The 17804-nt window shown below is 42.6% G+C and overlaps 1 protein-coding gene across 1 annotated transcript; it reads left to right on the top strand.

The window, feature by feature from the left end:
- Positions 1 to 4586: 4586 nt before the first annotated feature.
- LOC136438325 (uncharacterized) lies at positions 4587 to 16627 on the top strand. Its single transcript, XM_066433088.1, has 16 exons — positions 4587 to 4796; positions 6435 to 6570; positions 7082 to 7279; positions 7822 to 7940; positions 8581 to 8673; positions 8904 to 8966; positions 9564 to 9615; positions 9977 to 10083; positions 10465 to 10687; positions 12333 to 12641; positions 13109 to 13230; positions 14110 to 14202; positions 14544 to 14606; positions 14875 to 14926; positions 15625 to 15731; positions 15904 to 16627. The coding sequence occupies exons 2-16, from the start codon at positions 6459 to 6461 to the stop codon at positions 16123 to 16125; spliced, it is 1935 nt and encodes a 644-aa protein (XP_066289185.1). The 5' UTR covers positions 4587 to 4796; positions 6435 to 6458; the 3' UTR covers positions 16126 to 16627.
- The last annotated feature ends 1177 nt before the right edge of the window (positions 16628 to 17804 follow it).

The following is a 17804-nucleotide window of genomic DNA, read 5'->3' as shown; positions in this document are numbered from 1 at the left end:
ATATCGTGTTGCCAAAATGGATGCCACCAAAGAGGAATACCCGACACAACTCAGCAAGGCACGACCGACTCGCCGAACACGTTTCTCTTTGGGATAGTTAGAGCGTAAATTTAGAAAACCCTTATACAAACACGGTCGACCTGTAACTAGATACTTGCTTAACAATAGGCTCTCCCCTACATGCGCCGTGCTATGGCTTCGCGTCCTATTCTCATTCATCAGAAAGGCTGAAGTTTCGAATCGATATGATGACTACAATACTTGGGTATGGGTAGGAATACGAATTTTCTTTCTGTTAAAGAGCTTCATAGGATTAGAAAATTATACATGGTTACTCTCCAAGCAGAGGAGGGGTTTCGGCTGGTTTTTGATGTGTTTCTAGGCGTTTTTTTCGGGCTTTCTACTTTGTCATGTTTTTTTGTTTTTTTTAAAACATGACAAAGTATTTTATCCCAAAAAAAACATGACAGAGTAGAAAGTTCGACAAAAACGCCTAGAAACACGTCAAAAACCAGTCGAAACCCCTCCTCTGATTGGAGAGTAATATATGGTATGTTGAAGATTGTCGCTTGTTTTTATAACAGGGCATCAAGTTACAATGAAAAACCAATTATATATGTCCTTTAATTTAAGGTTCGCAATGTAGGATATATAGGATTATGTTCAGTTTTCTGGTTATTGCTTTACACAGTTACTTGAACCAACCCTATTGCCTTGCATAGCGATATTCATGGTGTGAAAACTGTGACGTCATTGTGTCATATGAACATGCAGAAAAGCTGCCGATTTGTTTACATCAATATTTATTCAGTACAACCCAAAAAAGGCAAACTGTTTGTAGGAAATATCAAATGATGACGCAAATGTGCTAAAATGTGCCTATGATTACATCATTGATATAGACATTTGTAATCCAGAACATTTTACATTGACCACCTTTAATAAAAACACACACACGCACACACACACACCTTTGCATTGGCTACTCGTTTTTCCACCATTCATCCCTTGCCTGCCGTATCAAGCGATGGCCTGAGTCAGGACAAACCTTAATTGGGGCTTCAGACGGCCCCGTGTGGCTGTGAAACCCTATTTAGGCCTAGGTACGTGCGAGATTGATAATCGATACTGACCACGCTGTCTGTGGAAGTACCCCACTGTGCTATTCATCTATAAATCAATCCGAATATCCTTATTCTAACCTTACTCTTCCCAGAGGTCCAGTTTGAGGGTGAGGTAATGGGGACACTGATGACTCTTACGTGTCAGAATAAGACACGATATTACAATGTGGCAAATGCTATTTGCACGTTTAAGAACGCACCTCACATACAAGGGACTGTTGAGGCACTACGGTATACTTCTCATCATCCGGAAAATTCTTTTGCCCAGACATTGGATGGCGTGATATAATATACTCGTTGTCGTAAAAATCTTTACACGTACTAACGTTAAATGGCGCCAACATGGATACAGGATCTTACTGTATTTCTGGTTCGCATATCCACGGTTTGAATACACAGTACATGTAATCTTACCAAATTGTTTAGAGGGAGACAAATTAAAATACGTTTACACATCCACGGTGGTTCGAATGCTGAGCTGTGCAAGCATTTCTGAGACAGGTCACCCGATAAGACAGGCTATAAATGTAGAATGAATTGTCACCGAAAGCAATTTGTATTGGCATGCGTGCGTACAGTCCGTCGAACATAATCAACTTCACAACCCTCGTCCCACCAACAGCTAGGTCAAGATTGTCAACCTGGATACATACCTGCTATTATACTCAACACAATCTATGGAGAGTCTACTTGCAATAGTTTTTGACTAGCCTCTTTAATGGGGGTCTTTTTAACCTTAGGATCTAGGGGCTTAGAGAACGACGGAATGCGATTCTACACAGACATAGACACATGCATACACATATATAGACTTGACCAAGGGCGAACATGCAGTAGGGATAGTAAATTCAAGTGTTCAGACAGACCATCCCAGATATCTATCGCTTGCAGTTGCCATTCTTAGCGAGGAGCGTCTAGCGTCCAAAAATACTTTTTTTTTTACAATATCTTAGTTGTCTTATTATTGCAAACGATTTTTTTATCGCAAAGAAGACATGTAAAACGTTGGCACGTCCAAGATATCTTAGATACTGTCCGGTGTTCTTCTTTTATTGGTACATTTTAATTTTGAAATTATTCAGAAAAAATATATTTTTAGACATGTATGGTTAACACTCACCGATGTAGTATAATAATATAGATTAAATACTTTTACATGAACTTTAAATTTTATCATACCGCATCGCAGTAGTACTAGTAGTTATTCTGTAGTAATAACCTGAATCGAGTTGGAAAGACGGCATGTGACAGTAACTCATCCGTTTGCAAGTTGTTATCAGAGCATTATACATTCTTTATCATTGAAATCAGATGGGTATATGCAGTATAATTTAAAATCCACTAATACTTTAAAATGGACGAATACACATTAATAAACTTAACATGGAACATCTAAAAACTATGTACTGGCAAAAACATGACAGTCGATTGTATTCTGTTGTAGCTAATACTCCTTCATCATTGTAAGAGTTCAAGGAATGAAATCTTGTCTGTGCCTCTCGGTTCGACTCAGTGGTATGTTGTAGCCGGATATCGTCGGTGTAGTTGGTAGGATGTATATGATACTTATCACTAGTTATTGGGAATCATGCAGAGGTGAAAATAGCATGAGCAGCTGCAAAAGGACCCATCACTGTGACACTAGTCTCCTCGTGATGTCATTTGAGCCGATGACAAATATCTGTGCCGAAATATCCGCCATGCCCATGGCAGGGTGTTAAGGTTACATGTCTGAGGTTACGGCAACAATCATAATACGCGGATCACACGGCCCCCATCCCTGACATACTCTACATGCCGTCACATGGTGCTACCAGCGGTCGAGATGACTTTGTATTGACCGCTAGCGCGGTTGCGACGAGAAGCAGTCTGAATACAAATTAGAGTTCCATGATCTCACCTTGAGTCCATGTCTACCGGAGAAATAGACTTCAAGCACGGACATCAACAACAACAACGATGATCTCACATCTTCGTCAAGTCATGTTAACCTTTTTGAGTGACGTACTGCATTATAAGTGTTTCTTATTGATTATGCAAATAATCTTCACATGCATATATTATATCAGTCGATACAATCATCTCTACCGGAAGAAGTTGTTCAAAATATGAAAGTCTTATCTACGTAAAGCATTTAGACGAGTCCGTGTCTACCGGAAAAATAGACTTAAAGCACGGACATCAACAACAACAACAACAACGATCCTTCTCGAGTGACGTATTATAAATGGTTCTTACTGATCATTCAAATAATGGCCTCATGCATATATTATATCAGTCGATATAATCTTCTCTACCCGAAAAACACAAGTTGGTCAAAATATGAATGTCTTATCCATGCAAAGCATTTCCTCATTAATTATGCGAATGAGATCCTGATTTGCATAAATTATGTCTAATGGTGGTCACCTTAACTTCAACTGCCCGTCATTAACGGCGTCTATGTAATATCATTTTCTCATTGATTATGCAAATTACGTTCTATTTGCATAATTCATATTTGCCTATGTTCCTCTCTTTATCGCTTACGAATGTCACATGCTTGAATAGCCCTATCATGGAACGCGTTGGAGTTATATAATTTCCTCATTAATTATGCAAATGAACACTATTTGCACAATTTCCATCTAATTATGTCTAATCCACAGCCAATCCATCCAGCTATTGTTGAGTTATCTTGGTGACCAACAGACAGAGAGCCAGATAGACAAACGCTGGTCTATGTACCCTTATCGGTTGTACATAACATTGCATGGTGGTAAGATAACGCATCTGAAAACATTGTAAATTTTCCCAGGACTGGAATAGCTTTACATGCACGCGGAGTATATAATTACACTGTTGATTAACGTCTGGCAATTTATGACCCCTGGCTCTTTGCACCACATGCGTCAGGTATTGTCGCTAACATACCAGAAGTCGGACTATCAATGTTAATCGTGAATACAGTAATTTGCAATGCATGCTTTAAAAGATAACGTCATGTTTCTGGACTGATAAAGAGATAAAGGATAGCGAAACCCAGCAACGCTGAAATATTTGTGAAACCAAGGAGGTACTAACACTTAAAGTTATCACGGTACAGGAGCCAAGATATCTATCAGTTACTAACATTGGTCTTCAAATTTAAAACAGTATGTGTTCGTAATTTGATTTTCACAAGATTTTTTCATTCAGACTCGTTTTGATTTGTCCTTCTAGTAATTTTAACCTTCCGTTTTTCTCGGTATATATGATCACATGGCGTTCATATGGCTTTTTACATGGTGACCCACATAGGGGTATAACCACATCTAGGTTGATACAAATATATGTATTTCCCTTCCATCATCACCCCTACGATCTCATTCGTTACTCAACTTACTGGGTCCTCCCTATCTAGGCATGACGTCACAATACGTCTCCCTGGACGCGTGACCATGTACTTACGTCATGCCGCGTCACAGGGTAAAGGTTAACCTGAAGGGTTTCCCGCTTCTCCTGTGCTGAAATCGAATCTGCTCTGCTGATTTTTGAGTTCATAATCCTTATGTAAACCCCAAAGATATGTGTGGGTGGTAGACCAGACAGTCTCTAGATAACCCTCCGTCTATTGGCCATGTGTTATACCTGCATGTTCCTCCATGTACTGACAACAGCTGGCATTTCGACGTGGTGAGGGACATCGCATCGGTGAGGCATTATTCCCACACTAGCGAGTGACCCAGGAGGAGATTTGATACCATCCCATGATTCCTCAATACACATCCAGTAATACACACCCACAGATGGCTGACTGTGGGCAAGAAGCATATAGACTTGTCATGTTGCCTTTGATATTGCAGCAACAGGTACAATTTGAGCATTAGATTTTCTTCTCTTGAACTGTCAAAAGACTTAAGTAGTCCATGAGACTGTCTGACCTTTGTAATTTGTGCACAACTTTCTAAATTGTGTCACAAACTCCTACGGACCATTGTACAAATATTCACCACAAATTCTGTGTCCAAACTTGACCAAACTACAGTGTTTTTCTGAAAATACTGTTGATTGATGATATCATACTACTTGTGCATCAGAAAAACCAAAATGCACCAAAAAGCACTCATGGGAAAGAACAGAAAATTATGTTTGTCTACAATTATTACAAAAACAATATCAAATATGATTTTCTGTACTTTCCCATGGGTGCTTTTTGGTGCATTTTGGTTTTTCTGATGCACAAGCAGTATAGTATCATCAATCAACAGTGTTTTCAGAAAAACACTGCAGTTTGGTCAAGTTTGGACACAGAATTTGTGGTGTATATTTGTACAATCGTCTGCAAGTGTTTGTGACACAATTTAGAAAGTTGTGCACAAATTACAAAGGTCAGACAGTCTCATGGACTACTTAAGTCTTTTGACAGTTCAAGAGAAGAAAATCTAATGCTCAAATTGTACCGGTTGCTGCAATATCAAAAGCAACATGAAAAGTCTATATGCTTCTTGCTCACAGTCAGCCATCTGTGGGTGTGTATTACTGGATGTGTATTGAGGGTTCATGGGATGGTATCATTTCCCCCCCTGCGAGTGACCTGAGTTTGACCTACTTTTTGTAGCCTTGTCCTGATTACCGGTATAATATCATCTGATGATGATTGCAGTGATAAGTGTGGGGGCTAACTTAGTAGGGTTTGTACCACGTACATGTATTCTCGAAGTCACCGTTGATATAGACAGCTTGACAGTAGCCTTACTACGTACCCATTGCTCGATAAGGACTTCATAGTGCATCATTCACTGACTGACTGAGATTGTTTATAGGGATGTATATGAGAGGGCCTGCATGCCCCTTTTACGTAGAGCGTAATCGGCCGTTTTAATTTTACGTAGAGCGTTGCCGACCACTCCATAATTTAGCGTAGAGCGTAGGGAGGCTTTTCTGAATTTAGCGTAGAGCGTAGGGAGGCTTTCTGAATTTAGCGTATTACGTAGCCGGCCCTCCAAATTTAGCGTAGAGCGTTGTCGGGACCCCCCCATGCAGGCCCTCATATGAGTGTAATATGAGTACTAAATGACATTACAAGTGAGGTCCTGTGACAGGTCAATTACGTATGATCCTAGTCTAGGGTAGATATCCCCATACCCTGCTGCCTGCCAGGCTTCATATAGTCAGGATATGGGAGGGAACCAGGACTAGGAAGTGCACAGACTCGAGAGAATGCTTCTCTGCCTTATGATGTAAAAGGTGGGCGTTACGTCTGACCTAGCCTGACAAATCGCGCTCCTAGCTTGACAATGTGTAAACACAGGCTACGTCTGACCTATGTGAGCCCTCTCTTGGCTTCAGATGAGGTACTAGGAGTCTCCAAAAATGCCGGCGAGTTGTTCTCCCCGAGATGACAAACTCCCGACCAAACATGATGATATACACCAGTCTGAGAGTGTTTCCCGGCATTGCGCGGAGTGGAACTACTATGGCCAAGGTAAGCAGTGCACAGCATAGAGATTTGTGGATTCTGCAGAAGTCCCTGTAAGTGCTTCGTCGTGGCAAATATGTACAGGAACACCCTATAGACCGATCCCATAGCCCAGGCCACCTCTGTCAAAAGGTAGAAATGCAAAATAGAAACATAAAAATGCAAATATCTGACGGATGTAGCCGCTCTCTCATTGGACGAACCGCTAATAGCCATGCCAAGTTGTGAAGGAAAGTCAGGATCGGTCAAGTGTTACATAATGGAGATCTTAATAAAACAAACAAACAAACAAACAAACATAATGTTCATGTCGGTCGTGCCTTGTGACGTATGTATCGTCTACTGCACTGGATTTTCCCATATTAACAGTGTGTCACTTGATGGGGTTTTGTGAACTGCGCGATCAGCTTACGATCAGCCCATTGTACAGCAGTGCCGTACCTCTAGAACAGTACGTACCTTTGCGAAGTAGTAAGTTCGTTTGTTATCACTGCTGTTTGTATTATCTACACCCCAGGTCCGAGCAAGTGGCACGAACAGTATCCGGTGGCCAAGGGACAGCGCCAGTCGCCCATCGACATCTCCACAGACAAAGTCGAGTTCGACCAGACATTGTCGGACAACCCACTGAAGATCAGTTACGGCAACAACTGCTGTCAGAGCGTCACAAACACCGGGGCCTCCTTCCAAGTCGCCGTGGATGGGGCAGGAACTGGTGAGTACGTGACATCGCATTCACCTACGCAGAGCCTCGCCCACAGCCTATACAATACACCTCTGCTAAACTGGGCTGAGGTTTCCACCAGCTGTCAGCCAATCAGACAATCGGCTTTAATTATCTAAAGAAACCATTTACGCGATTCTCTGATTGGCTTAGAACTAGAGGCCACGTCCACAAAAATTGAACATCAGCCCGGTCTAGCAGAGCCTCGCTCCCCACGGTATATTAGCCCCCGTTGCAGTCCTTCCCACCAATGTCCTTGTTCCCACTAGCGATTTTTCAACTTATCGGGTCCAGGTTCTTTGGCCGGGGGGTCGTATCTGCTTGAGGCCCCGTAAACGCTGTGAGCCTGTGACCGAAGTTGAAAAGTCGCTAGTGGGAAGGACTCCAAGGGAGGCTAACATTGTATATTGTATTGGCCGTGGGCGAGGGTCTGCGTAGGAAAATAAAATTCTAGTATCATGAACATTAGGTTTTGTTCAGGTGCCCTGGCACCGTCCTTTCATTGATCGTCGGTCCATATATTTTCCCCTCAGAGATCAGTGGCGGTCCTCTTGACAGCACCTACAAACTTGTCCAGTTCCACGCTCACTGGGGTCACGGCGGGAACGAGGGGTCTGAACACACCGTCAACGGGGTCACGTACCCTGCAGAGGTGGGTATACAAGACAAGCATGTCACTGCTACGACGAATATGATAATAGAATTATGGAGAATCTGAACTGTTCGCCAACTCAGAAAATTGACTCACCGGAATTTTCGACGGAATCGCTCAGTCCTCTTCAGGAATCTCATCCAAACGCTGTCGACACGTGACTTTATGGCCGTGTGACGTCAGCAATGGGTCAAAGGTTGTTGGAAGTCGATATCGCCCGTCCTCGTTGAAAGAACGTTGGTGTATCGGCGAATTGTTTTAGTTCTCCATGATGTAATCTACCAACTCAGATGAACTTTCGTGCTAAGATAATAGAATTATTTGACTATCTAAGGTCCGTTAGTGATTCCGTTTCTAAAGCCCCTGTCAGACTTGTGCGTATATACAAGCCCGCATGAGTTCCGTATTAACATGTTTTGGGTTTAGGTTAAGTTTGCAGCCGAATAAGCGATTTCCTAGTTTCGATCACTAGGCTGCACAACGGTGGGTCAAAGTGGAAAACAACTTTCTCCCCGCAAACCTTACTGAAATAAAATAAAAATGTTGATGCGCAACTTACGCGCCCTTGAATATACGTGTGACAGGGCCCTTAGATACGTTACCCAGTATTAAGTGGGCAGTATTTCATATCTTTTTTCAGCTTCACCTAGTTCACTGGAACACGAAGTACAAGGATGTGACGGAAGCTGTGGACAAGTCTGATGGCCAGGCTGTGATCGGTATCTTCTTTACGGTCAGTAGTGTGGTCAGTCCGTTTGCGTACTGTGTAGAAAAAATATATATCTTTTATCGTTAACGCTCATACAGGCTTGTATAATCATGATCTAAAGGTTCCATTTTGAAAACTACGGAAGCCATTCATCAGTCAGCCATTTTTTACTCGGGTACAATATTTCAATTAAAAGCATCAAGAATATGTGAATTCATGTTTTGTTGTTGTTGTTCTTTGCAACATGTAAACAGATGGGGGAGGAGCATGCAGGCTTCAAACCAATCACAGACTTGTTCTCCACAGTTCCCCGTAAGGTAAGCTATTCCCCGTGAACCAACCGTACCTACGCAGAGCTTCCAATTTTGTGGACATAGCCTATAACCAGCTGTCAGCCAATCAGAGAACGTTTTCTGTGGGTAAAGCCGATTCTCTGATTGGCTGACAGGTGGTTAGAGGCCATGCCCACAAAAGTGGAAACCTCAGCCCGGTTTAGCAGAGCCTCCCCTAGGTACTAGTATATTGTATAGGCCGCAGGCGAGGCTCTGCGTAGGATGTATTTTGGATAGCTTGTTGTTGTTCTTAAAACAAAAACATGCACTTTGTGGATAAAGAACCCAATAATGAAAGACGAAATTTCTGCATCTGTATAGCCGGTGTAACCGGCCTTCGGCGTACCACACCAGTTTCAAACGTTTTTGTTGTTTCAAACTTTGCATTACTGTTTATACAATGTATAAATATGTATAAGTATAGCTCCTAGAAATTACATTCAGAACAGCCAAATACCTTTGATCCAAATGGGCGTCTGTAATGATGTGGCTATAGATCACAGGAATTTAGAAAAAAACGTTGGTGTTTTGTGCTTCATCTTTGAAAGTATTATTGAAATATTTGCGATGATTCCTTGACAGACGGACAAGGTGGACATAAAGTTCAAGTTCGACCCAGCCTGTCTACTGCCAGGTAAATATGTCCCTCCCAAAGTCGTAAACTGTGTTTCACAATACATTACATGATGTGTTTCTCTCAAAGAACGCAAGAGTTACATCTTACGTCCTTTGAGAGAAACAATAACGACGGTATCTATCTCTAAGAATTGCCATCATTAATGGCGCGGTCAATTTCGTCGTAGGTCGTCGTACGATTGGATGCCGTAGAATAAAGGAAGGCATGAACGAAAACCTGTGTTGTACACCTGTCTCTTACGACGGATTGAATAAATTTAGATGCAAGAATTAAATACTATATCAAAGACAGTGTGGTAAAAAGACCCTAAGAAAGATGAGTGTGGCCAGTACTTACTAGTGTTTGGTGTTGTTGACAGCTGAGCGCGACTACTGGACGTACCTCGGGTCTCTGACCACACCTCCGCTGTTTGAAAGCGTCACCTGGATCGTCATGAAGGATCCTGTAGAGGTCTCTGCAGAACAGGTACATGGTTTTAAGTGTCTTGAAGTGCAAAAGTCTGGTTATCATTCTCCTACAAAGAGCCCCGTCCGCGGCCTATGCAACATACATTGGGGAGGTTCTGCTAAACCGTGCTGAGGTTTCCGCTTTTGCAGGCGTGGCGTCCAACCATCTGTCAGCCAATTAGAGAATCGCCTAAATGTCTTTTTAGGTAAAGCCTATTCTCTGATTGGCTGATTGCCCGGTTTTAATTGCAAATCCTCACCTGGGCGAGGCACTGCAAAACCTGCATTTAGGAACCTAGTTTGAAACTCGACTTTTTAGCCTGTCAAAAGCAGAGACAAGGTGCAAAGCTAAAAGTTCTGCTGGCGTGATGTGAATCTAAACCGTACCTTTTTACCTCAGCTGGGTGCACTGAGGAGCCTACTATGGGAGACCCCTAGCGGAGAGGGCCAGATGTGCAACAACTACCGACCTCCGCAGCCTCTGCAAGGCAGACTGGTCAGGGCTTCTTATACTGAAGAAGCCGGTATCGAGGATATAATCCCGGCTGTTATTTTGGGTGCACTGGCCATCGGCGTAGGCACCATCCTAACGGTCTCTATGATTCGAACCAAACGCTGGTTATGAGAAATGCCCTCTACAAAGAAACGCCATCTTGCGGGTTCTACTTTAGTTGCAGTTATATAAGTTGGCGTATTCTCTCACTTTTGGTTCTACCTCGATGTGTTATCGTCTTGTACCTGTAACAAAACTTTTACAGATCTGTGAGATGATCAATTTTTTAATCGTTATCATATTTCTCGTCACGAAAAAGTTACCCGTAAGTGCCATGCACCCCGCTAAATGCCAAGTAATGTAACAATGTGCTCTGGACTTTTATTTTATTCTACCAAAGCGACGAGGAATGAATGTACACATTCCAGTATATGACTCTGCATCATGTATGCAATCATCAACATTTTTATGTAAATTACATTTTATTACTACGACTGAGTCATTGCTAATTAAGCCAACTTGCCACAGTCTCGGAGAACAAATGGAAATTCTAATTAGTTTATGTCCCTTTTAAAGAGTACTACGGTAGAACCTATGCAAAACATAAAAGTACCAATGCATACGATGTATGTGATGTATACAGATAACAAGACCTATATGTACTTACGGACAGATACTTATATCTACGTAAAGGCCTGGTATAGAAACTCTGCGTTACAAGTATGTAACATTACATAAGAATTGACGAAAGGTATCAAGTTATGGAGCCAAACATCGAACAATGTGGACTTGTAGTTTTGAATTACCAGTTTGTGGAAGAATTCTTGGCTCTGCAATATGACCCTCTGCAATGTGAAAGCAAACATACATGCCAAGCTGCTCTGATTAAACGTTCACGTGACTACCCGGGATATTGCTGTGTAAGATATTTGAAGGAATAATTTCTGATACCATATGTGATAATGTAACGGTAGATATGTCACACTACAGACCTACACCTGCTCCTACACAGAGCTTCGTCCGTGGCTTCTCCAATATCCCTTGGGGAGGATCTATTGAACCGGGTTTGTGGGCGTTTCCACTTTTGTGGGCGTGGCCTCTAAACAGCTGTCAGCCAATAAGAGGATCGGCTTTACTCCAAATAGAACATTCAGGTGGTTCTCTGATTGGTTGATAGCTGGTTAGAGGCTACGCCCACAAAAGTGGAAACCTCAGCCCGTTTTAGCTGAGCCTTCCAAGGTAGGACACAGACGGGGCTCGGCGTAGGAGAATGTGCACACCCGACTGCCATGGGGGCAGGTCCATCTTCAAATGATATCCCAAGAACCCAATGTATGATTCAAGAAAACGCTTGCAAGTTAGTATTTTATCAACACAACAAAACTAAAGCGTCCCTGAAAAGTGTGCTGACGTATGAAGTTGTCCCTTGGGAAAGATAAAGAAACAGAATGTTGGAACTTTTGCAACGGTCCTGGTGGTCCACCCAAAGAAAAAGGGACATTTTGAAACGTTTTATGACGTAAAAATGATCAATCCAGAGCCTCAGAAACAGAGAACTTCGGCATTATGACATCCAAGATGGCTCTGTGTCGACATAAAGAAAAAATCCAAAACGCTCTCTAACATTCGGTAGTTGTCTCTGTGACGACAGAAAGGAACAAACGAGTTCTCGAACGCTCCACCACATCATTGACGAGTCGGCCGTGCATAGTGATCTGGCGTGGACCAGAGTACTGGTTGCCACACAACCTTTCGAGGGATTTCCGTGAATTGAGCGATCAGCACACCACACAGGATCGTCCTAGATCAGCCATATAGGATCTTAGAAGTCACAAAAATGTCGAGGAAGGCCGCGACCCCTCGTAATATCTATGTTCCTAAAGGGCCGAGTACGTGGCATGAGCAGTTTGCCGTGGCGGCCAATGGACAGCGCCAGTCGCCCATCGACATTGTCACGGACAAAGCCGTCTTTGACAAGGAGTTGTCAGACAATCCTCTGAAGACTTACTACAGTAACAACTGCTGTCAGAGCGTCACTAACACCGGAGCCTCCTTCCAAGTCTCCGTGGACGGGGAAGGCACAGGTGAGAAACGTTGCATAATTTTTTTTTTTAACTCTGCATGATATCCGATCATTTTTACGTTGTTATTGTTGTTGTCCGTATCTTATGTCGTATTTCACCGCTAGACATGGGCTTACTCTGCTTGGTGCTTCTTGGGTGTTGTTAACTCACTGGTACTTATGCTCTGGTGCTTTTATTTTGCTTTTTCAACCTTTGTCTAACCTTGAAAGTTTACATGCTCTTCGGCCATGGCCGTTTTTCAAGAGTTCAAGGGAGGAGGTCTATTCGAATAACTGTTATATTCGAGTTCGATGACATTCTATGGGCTTGCGAGAAAACATAAGTTATGGCGCAGTCACATTCGTCGTAGGTCATCGTACGATGTCGTAAGATCTTCAAGCAGACTGTGACAGAACCAATAGGGAATTGGGTGCCAAACGGCTACTTCAGTTTTCTAACTAAACTAAAATATTTATTTTTCCGCGCAGAGATCAGCGGCGGTCCACTGGGAGACACTTACAAACTTCTTCAGTTTCACGCTCACTGGGGCCCTTACCTTCAGAACGAGGGGTCGGAACACACCGTGGATGGAGTCACCTATCCTGCAGAGGTGGGTATACTAAAGAAACCAATTTACAATATTTTCAGTACAAGATAATCCACCATTTCCTACCTACAAACAGCTGGTTAAAAAAAACAAATGTAGTAAAAACCGACCGATGTAATAACTGTAAGGAAAAACATACTATAGTACATATTTTTGTGTATTGTAAAGAGGTTAAAATGTTCTGGAAGCAATTCTGTCTTTGGTGGAGGAGCTATGAAAAGAAAGATATAGAGCTAGACGAGAATTTGATTGTATATGGTGTATGCTACCGTCGTACGGCCAGTGCCACACTTTTATATTATATTCTCTTGGCAAAATACTGTATATACCTATGTTATGTAAAAAATATAAAACCAAACTTTGCACTTTTTAAGAACAGGGTAAATAATAGTACAGAAATAGCCCCGTAAGGCGATACTGCCTGATCGCAATTACTTTTAGGTATTATAATGTTATGTGATTGTTATGTGAATGTAATGTTATGCAAATGTCAATAAAGTTTGAAAAAAAAAAAAAAAAAAATACAAACTGTATTCATTAGAGGTTTAAAGTTGCTGTGTATACTTCTTGGGGCACACCCCAGTTTATGATTACCTAGGGTCTCGATTCGAGACTGACACCCCCCCAAGTCTAGAGACCGTCTCTTCTGGGAATGATTCTGAAACAAACAAAAATTGTATGGGAATGAAGGATATCCCTCTAGCTACGAGAACAACCGTGCTTCACTCTCTTCGACCTCTCAAATTGCAGTAGATTTTTAAAGAAAATCGGGATTTTATGGGGATAATACACAACATACTCAATGTGGGTAACTGTATTTTCAACCAATTTCAAAGTTATACTGGACTGGAAGCAATATACTCTTGATAACATCATTTCCAGCTCCATCTGGTGCACTGGAACACTAAGTACAAGAAAGCCACTGAGGCCTTGGACAAGCCTGATGGGCTCGCCGTGATTGGTGTCTTCTTGAAGGTCAGTAGGAGCGTTGGCCCTAGCCTGCCAGATTCGCATGAATATGAATAATTTCATCAGGTTAATAAATGACTGAAGGTCTTCTTGACCGTCTGACCGTTCTATTCTGCACTGCAGCTGGGCGTTGCTGCTACTATACAGTCACGTTTGGGACCGCATTCTTCACAATGCAGCAGCGACACCTACCTGCAGTGCAAAATAAAACCAGTCAGTCACCGAAACGTCGGCTGTTGTAACTCATTGGCTGTGAATAAATAACTTCATTCATTGTATCAGTTAAAATATTACGAACGTCAGTAACGCTACAACTGAATACGCCCTTTCCTGCAACATGCGTACAGAGGGGGAAGGAGCACGCAGGCTTCAAGCAGATCACAGACCTGATCTTGAAAATTCCTGGCAAGGTGAGATTCAACCCTTTGACCTTCCAGTGGAAATAGATGAAACTTCATGATATTTACTTGACACAATTTCAAGTATGAATGAATGACAATGATACCTATGTTTTTGTACGTTTTAAAACTTATTCTAACAATATAGTCTAGTTTTGACGTGTTTCTCTATACTGCACAGAAGTCCACTTTTTGTTACCATATATGAGTAAGGATAATAGCTTTGCTGCAGCTTTGTAGTGGACGTTCCAACTTATAAAACCTTATTTTCCTTTGTCAGATGAACAAGGCGGAAATCAAATCCAACTTCGACCCAGGCTGTCTTTTGCCAGGTAGATATAAATCCTTTACTCTGCTTAAACTTTGATGTGTCTCAGTATAAATCTGATACATATGTACTTAGTAACACTTGAAACATTTGCGTTAATTTCAAAGTTAGTTTTATACTATTGCAGTGCATCATTTCCTATCATACAGACATGTCCTGCACAATTACAACGTTTCTATACTCCTAGCTTCTATTTTCTGACGAAATGCACGGTAAGGCTGGTGTATATATATCTTACATGCATAAATGTATGCAAGTAGATTTTCACCTTAGTGCATTAGTGTCATTACGACGCTCATGCGCCGTCATGCACAAACAAACATACCAACTAACTAGAGTTAAGTATTTGTGCTACATATACTTTAGGTTTGTTATGTTAGCTTAGCGATTACGGGGTCTTTTTATAAATATGAATTTGTATTGAATTTTTCTTTTTATTTGAGTTGAATGTGTGATAGTTGTGTGCCGATTTGTTAAAAATAGAGAGAACGCTAGCGACCCCAAAAAACACTCCCAAAAAATGGTATGGCGACCCTGTGACGTCACAATACAAGATGGCGGCCACCACACGTGCATTACAATGCCAACGGATCCAACAAAGGTTTTGCTACGCAGACCTGTAATAACAATACCTCCGTTTTCATGGAGGTAAAGATGAGCAGTTGAGTACCGCAATACCGTAGTGTTTTGTGTTGTCCACAGCCCGTCGTGACTACTGGACGTACCTCGGGTCGCTGACCACGCCTCCTCTGTACGAGAGTGTCACCTGGATCGTCATGAAGGAACCTATCGAGGTTTCTGTGGAACAGGTAACGTTACATGTCCTGAAATTACATTTTGCAATAATGCATTTTCCCACTGACCCACTTAGGGACGCTACCAGACATGTCATATAGTGGGAGAGAACACAGGAAATGCGATTCTGGGACCTTTGACCTAAGTCCCTGGCCATAAAAATGTTGTACTTTTCCCTTGTGCCAGCTGGCTGCTCTGAGGACCTTGCTATGGGAGACCAATAGCGGATTGGACAAGATGTTCAACAACTACCGCCCTCCGCAGCCTCTACAAGGCAGGGTGGTCAGGGCTTCTTTCACCAGTGGCTCCCGTGCTTCAGGCATCATGGCGAGGATCCCGACTTGGGCGTGGGGCGCTCTATCCGTCGGCTTGGGTGCCGTGGCTTACACTTTCAGTCAGATGGCCTAACAAGGAACGCCACCACTGCCCGCGGGTTGTACATAATTTGAATGTGGCCATATAGCCAAACATACCAGATGTGGTACTGCGACAATACCTTTTGCGATGATCAACTTTTTGTCACATCACATATTTCAGTGTGCACACCTAAATCTTATATTACTCTATGTCATCATGCATATTTTGTTTTTTACCATCCCGATTCCAAAATTGTCAAACGCCCTCTGGCGTCCGAATTGAAATTCTAACTATACTATCAAACTTGGACAGTATTAGGCTTCATTAGAAAGTATTACAGCACCACCTATGTATGAAATAAGATCTGAAGACTAGGACTCATGACACGATACGCTCTGTTTAAATAAGACTGGGCAAATGATTTAGATGTTTTGCAGAATTACATTTGACAATGTCGACTTGGACAATTTAATAGCTCCTGATTGTGAAAAACTCTTGGCTCTGTAATATGACTATCTGCAATATGTCATTAAAATGGCTTTATGTCAAGGTGTATCTCTATATTTCATTTTCAGGTGTGGGCAAAACGGAAGAGCTTTTTGTTTATGTTTATCTCCTTATTTATAAACTGAGATTTATCACATTGGAAGGATTCACATAACAGATGTCGACTGTAAGGTTTGATCCACTCACACCGGGATTGACCCCTACTCTTTTCAATAAGTGTGGTGGGTTCTTTAACCTGCTCGAGGTGTGGTTCTTCTCAAACACAGGACTTCCAGCTTTACGTGCCATCCAAGGGGAAGTCACTGACTGAAGCTAGGTTCTCCTGTTCACCTGAGCCTTTGAGTGAGGAAATAGATATAAAGTGCCTTTCCCAGGGGGTCAACGGGCCTGCCAGGGATTCGAACGCAGAACTTGCCTTAACATTATGATTAGTCAACAATCCTAACCATAAGTCACAAGACCACCTTGCCGTCGATAGTCCTTTTCATTATAAACGTTTATTGGTCAGAAATTACCCTTGCAATGGCAGCCAGTGCTGAATTGCTGCAGGGTTTACAATCACATAATACACAATACATATTTGCTCCACACTTGCACTTTGTGGAACTGTCGCAAGGGTCTGGGCGGCTGCCATTCGCCGCCAGCGGGTGACCTCAATACGACCGTCCCCAACCGAAGTCAGGTACCCATTCACACCTGGGTGGAGTGAGGAAAGTCGTGTTAAGTGCCTTTCCCAAGGGCACGTAATCGGGGCATGGTAGTGGTTTCGAACCCGGGACCTCTCGGCTCTGGGCGAAACACCCTACCGATTGCGTCACACTTTTACATACATTATGTAGTGCGTGCATGAGTGTAGTACAAATGCAAGTCTACGTACGGTCATGAACACTTGGCTGGTCGCCCAAGAGAGTATGAGCTGTCCATCGGATCCGAACTCAAGGACACCATTGCAGAGTTATCGCTAGCCTTGTCCCAGTCTCTACGGGTCGGCTTGGGTGTGTTTTAACGCGGGCCCAGTCTGGCAAATTGGCCCGTTTCTGTCAGTCTGTCTTAGCTGCCATATAGAGTTTCGCAGCCACCATAGTTTAACAGCCATCGTAGTTTTGCTGCCACCGCTAACTGTACCCCTCGGGCGGGCTAATCTGTCTGGGCGAACGGGCACCACTCCCAGCCCCGCACAGAAACCGGGGAGCTTTCGACGGTATGGTTTCCAGGCTAAGTTA

This window comes from Branchiostoma lanceolatum, chromosome 7 (assembly GCF_035083965.1).
Source record: "Branchiostoma lanceolatum isolate klBraLanc5 chromosome 7, klBraLanc5.hap2, whole genome shotgun sequence".
NCBI lineage: Eukaryota > Metazoa > Chordata > Leptocardii > Amphioxiformes > Branchiostomatidae > Branchiostoma > Branchiostoma lanceolatum.
The sequence above is the reverse complement of the archived record's forward strand: the minus strand, read 5'-3'. Positions and strand labels throughout refer to the sequence as shown.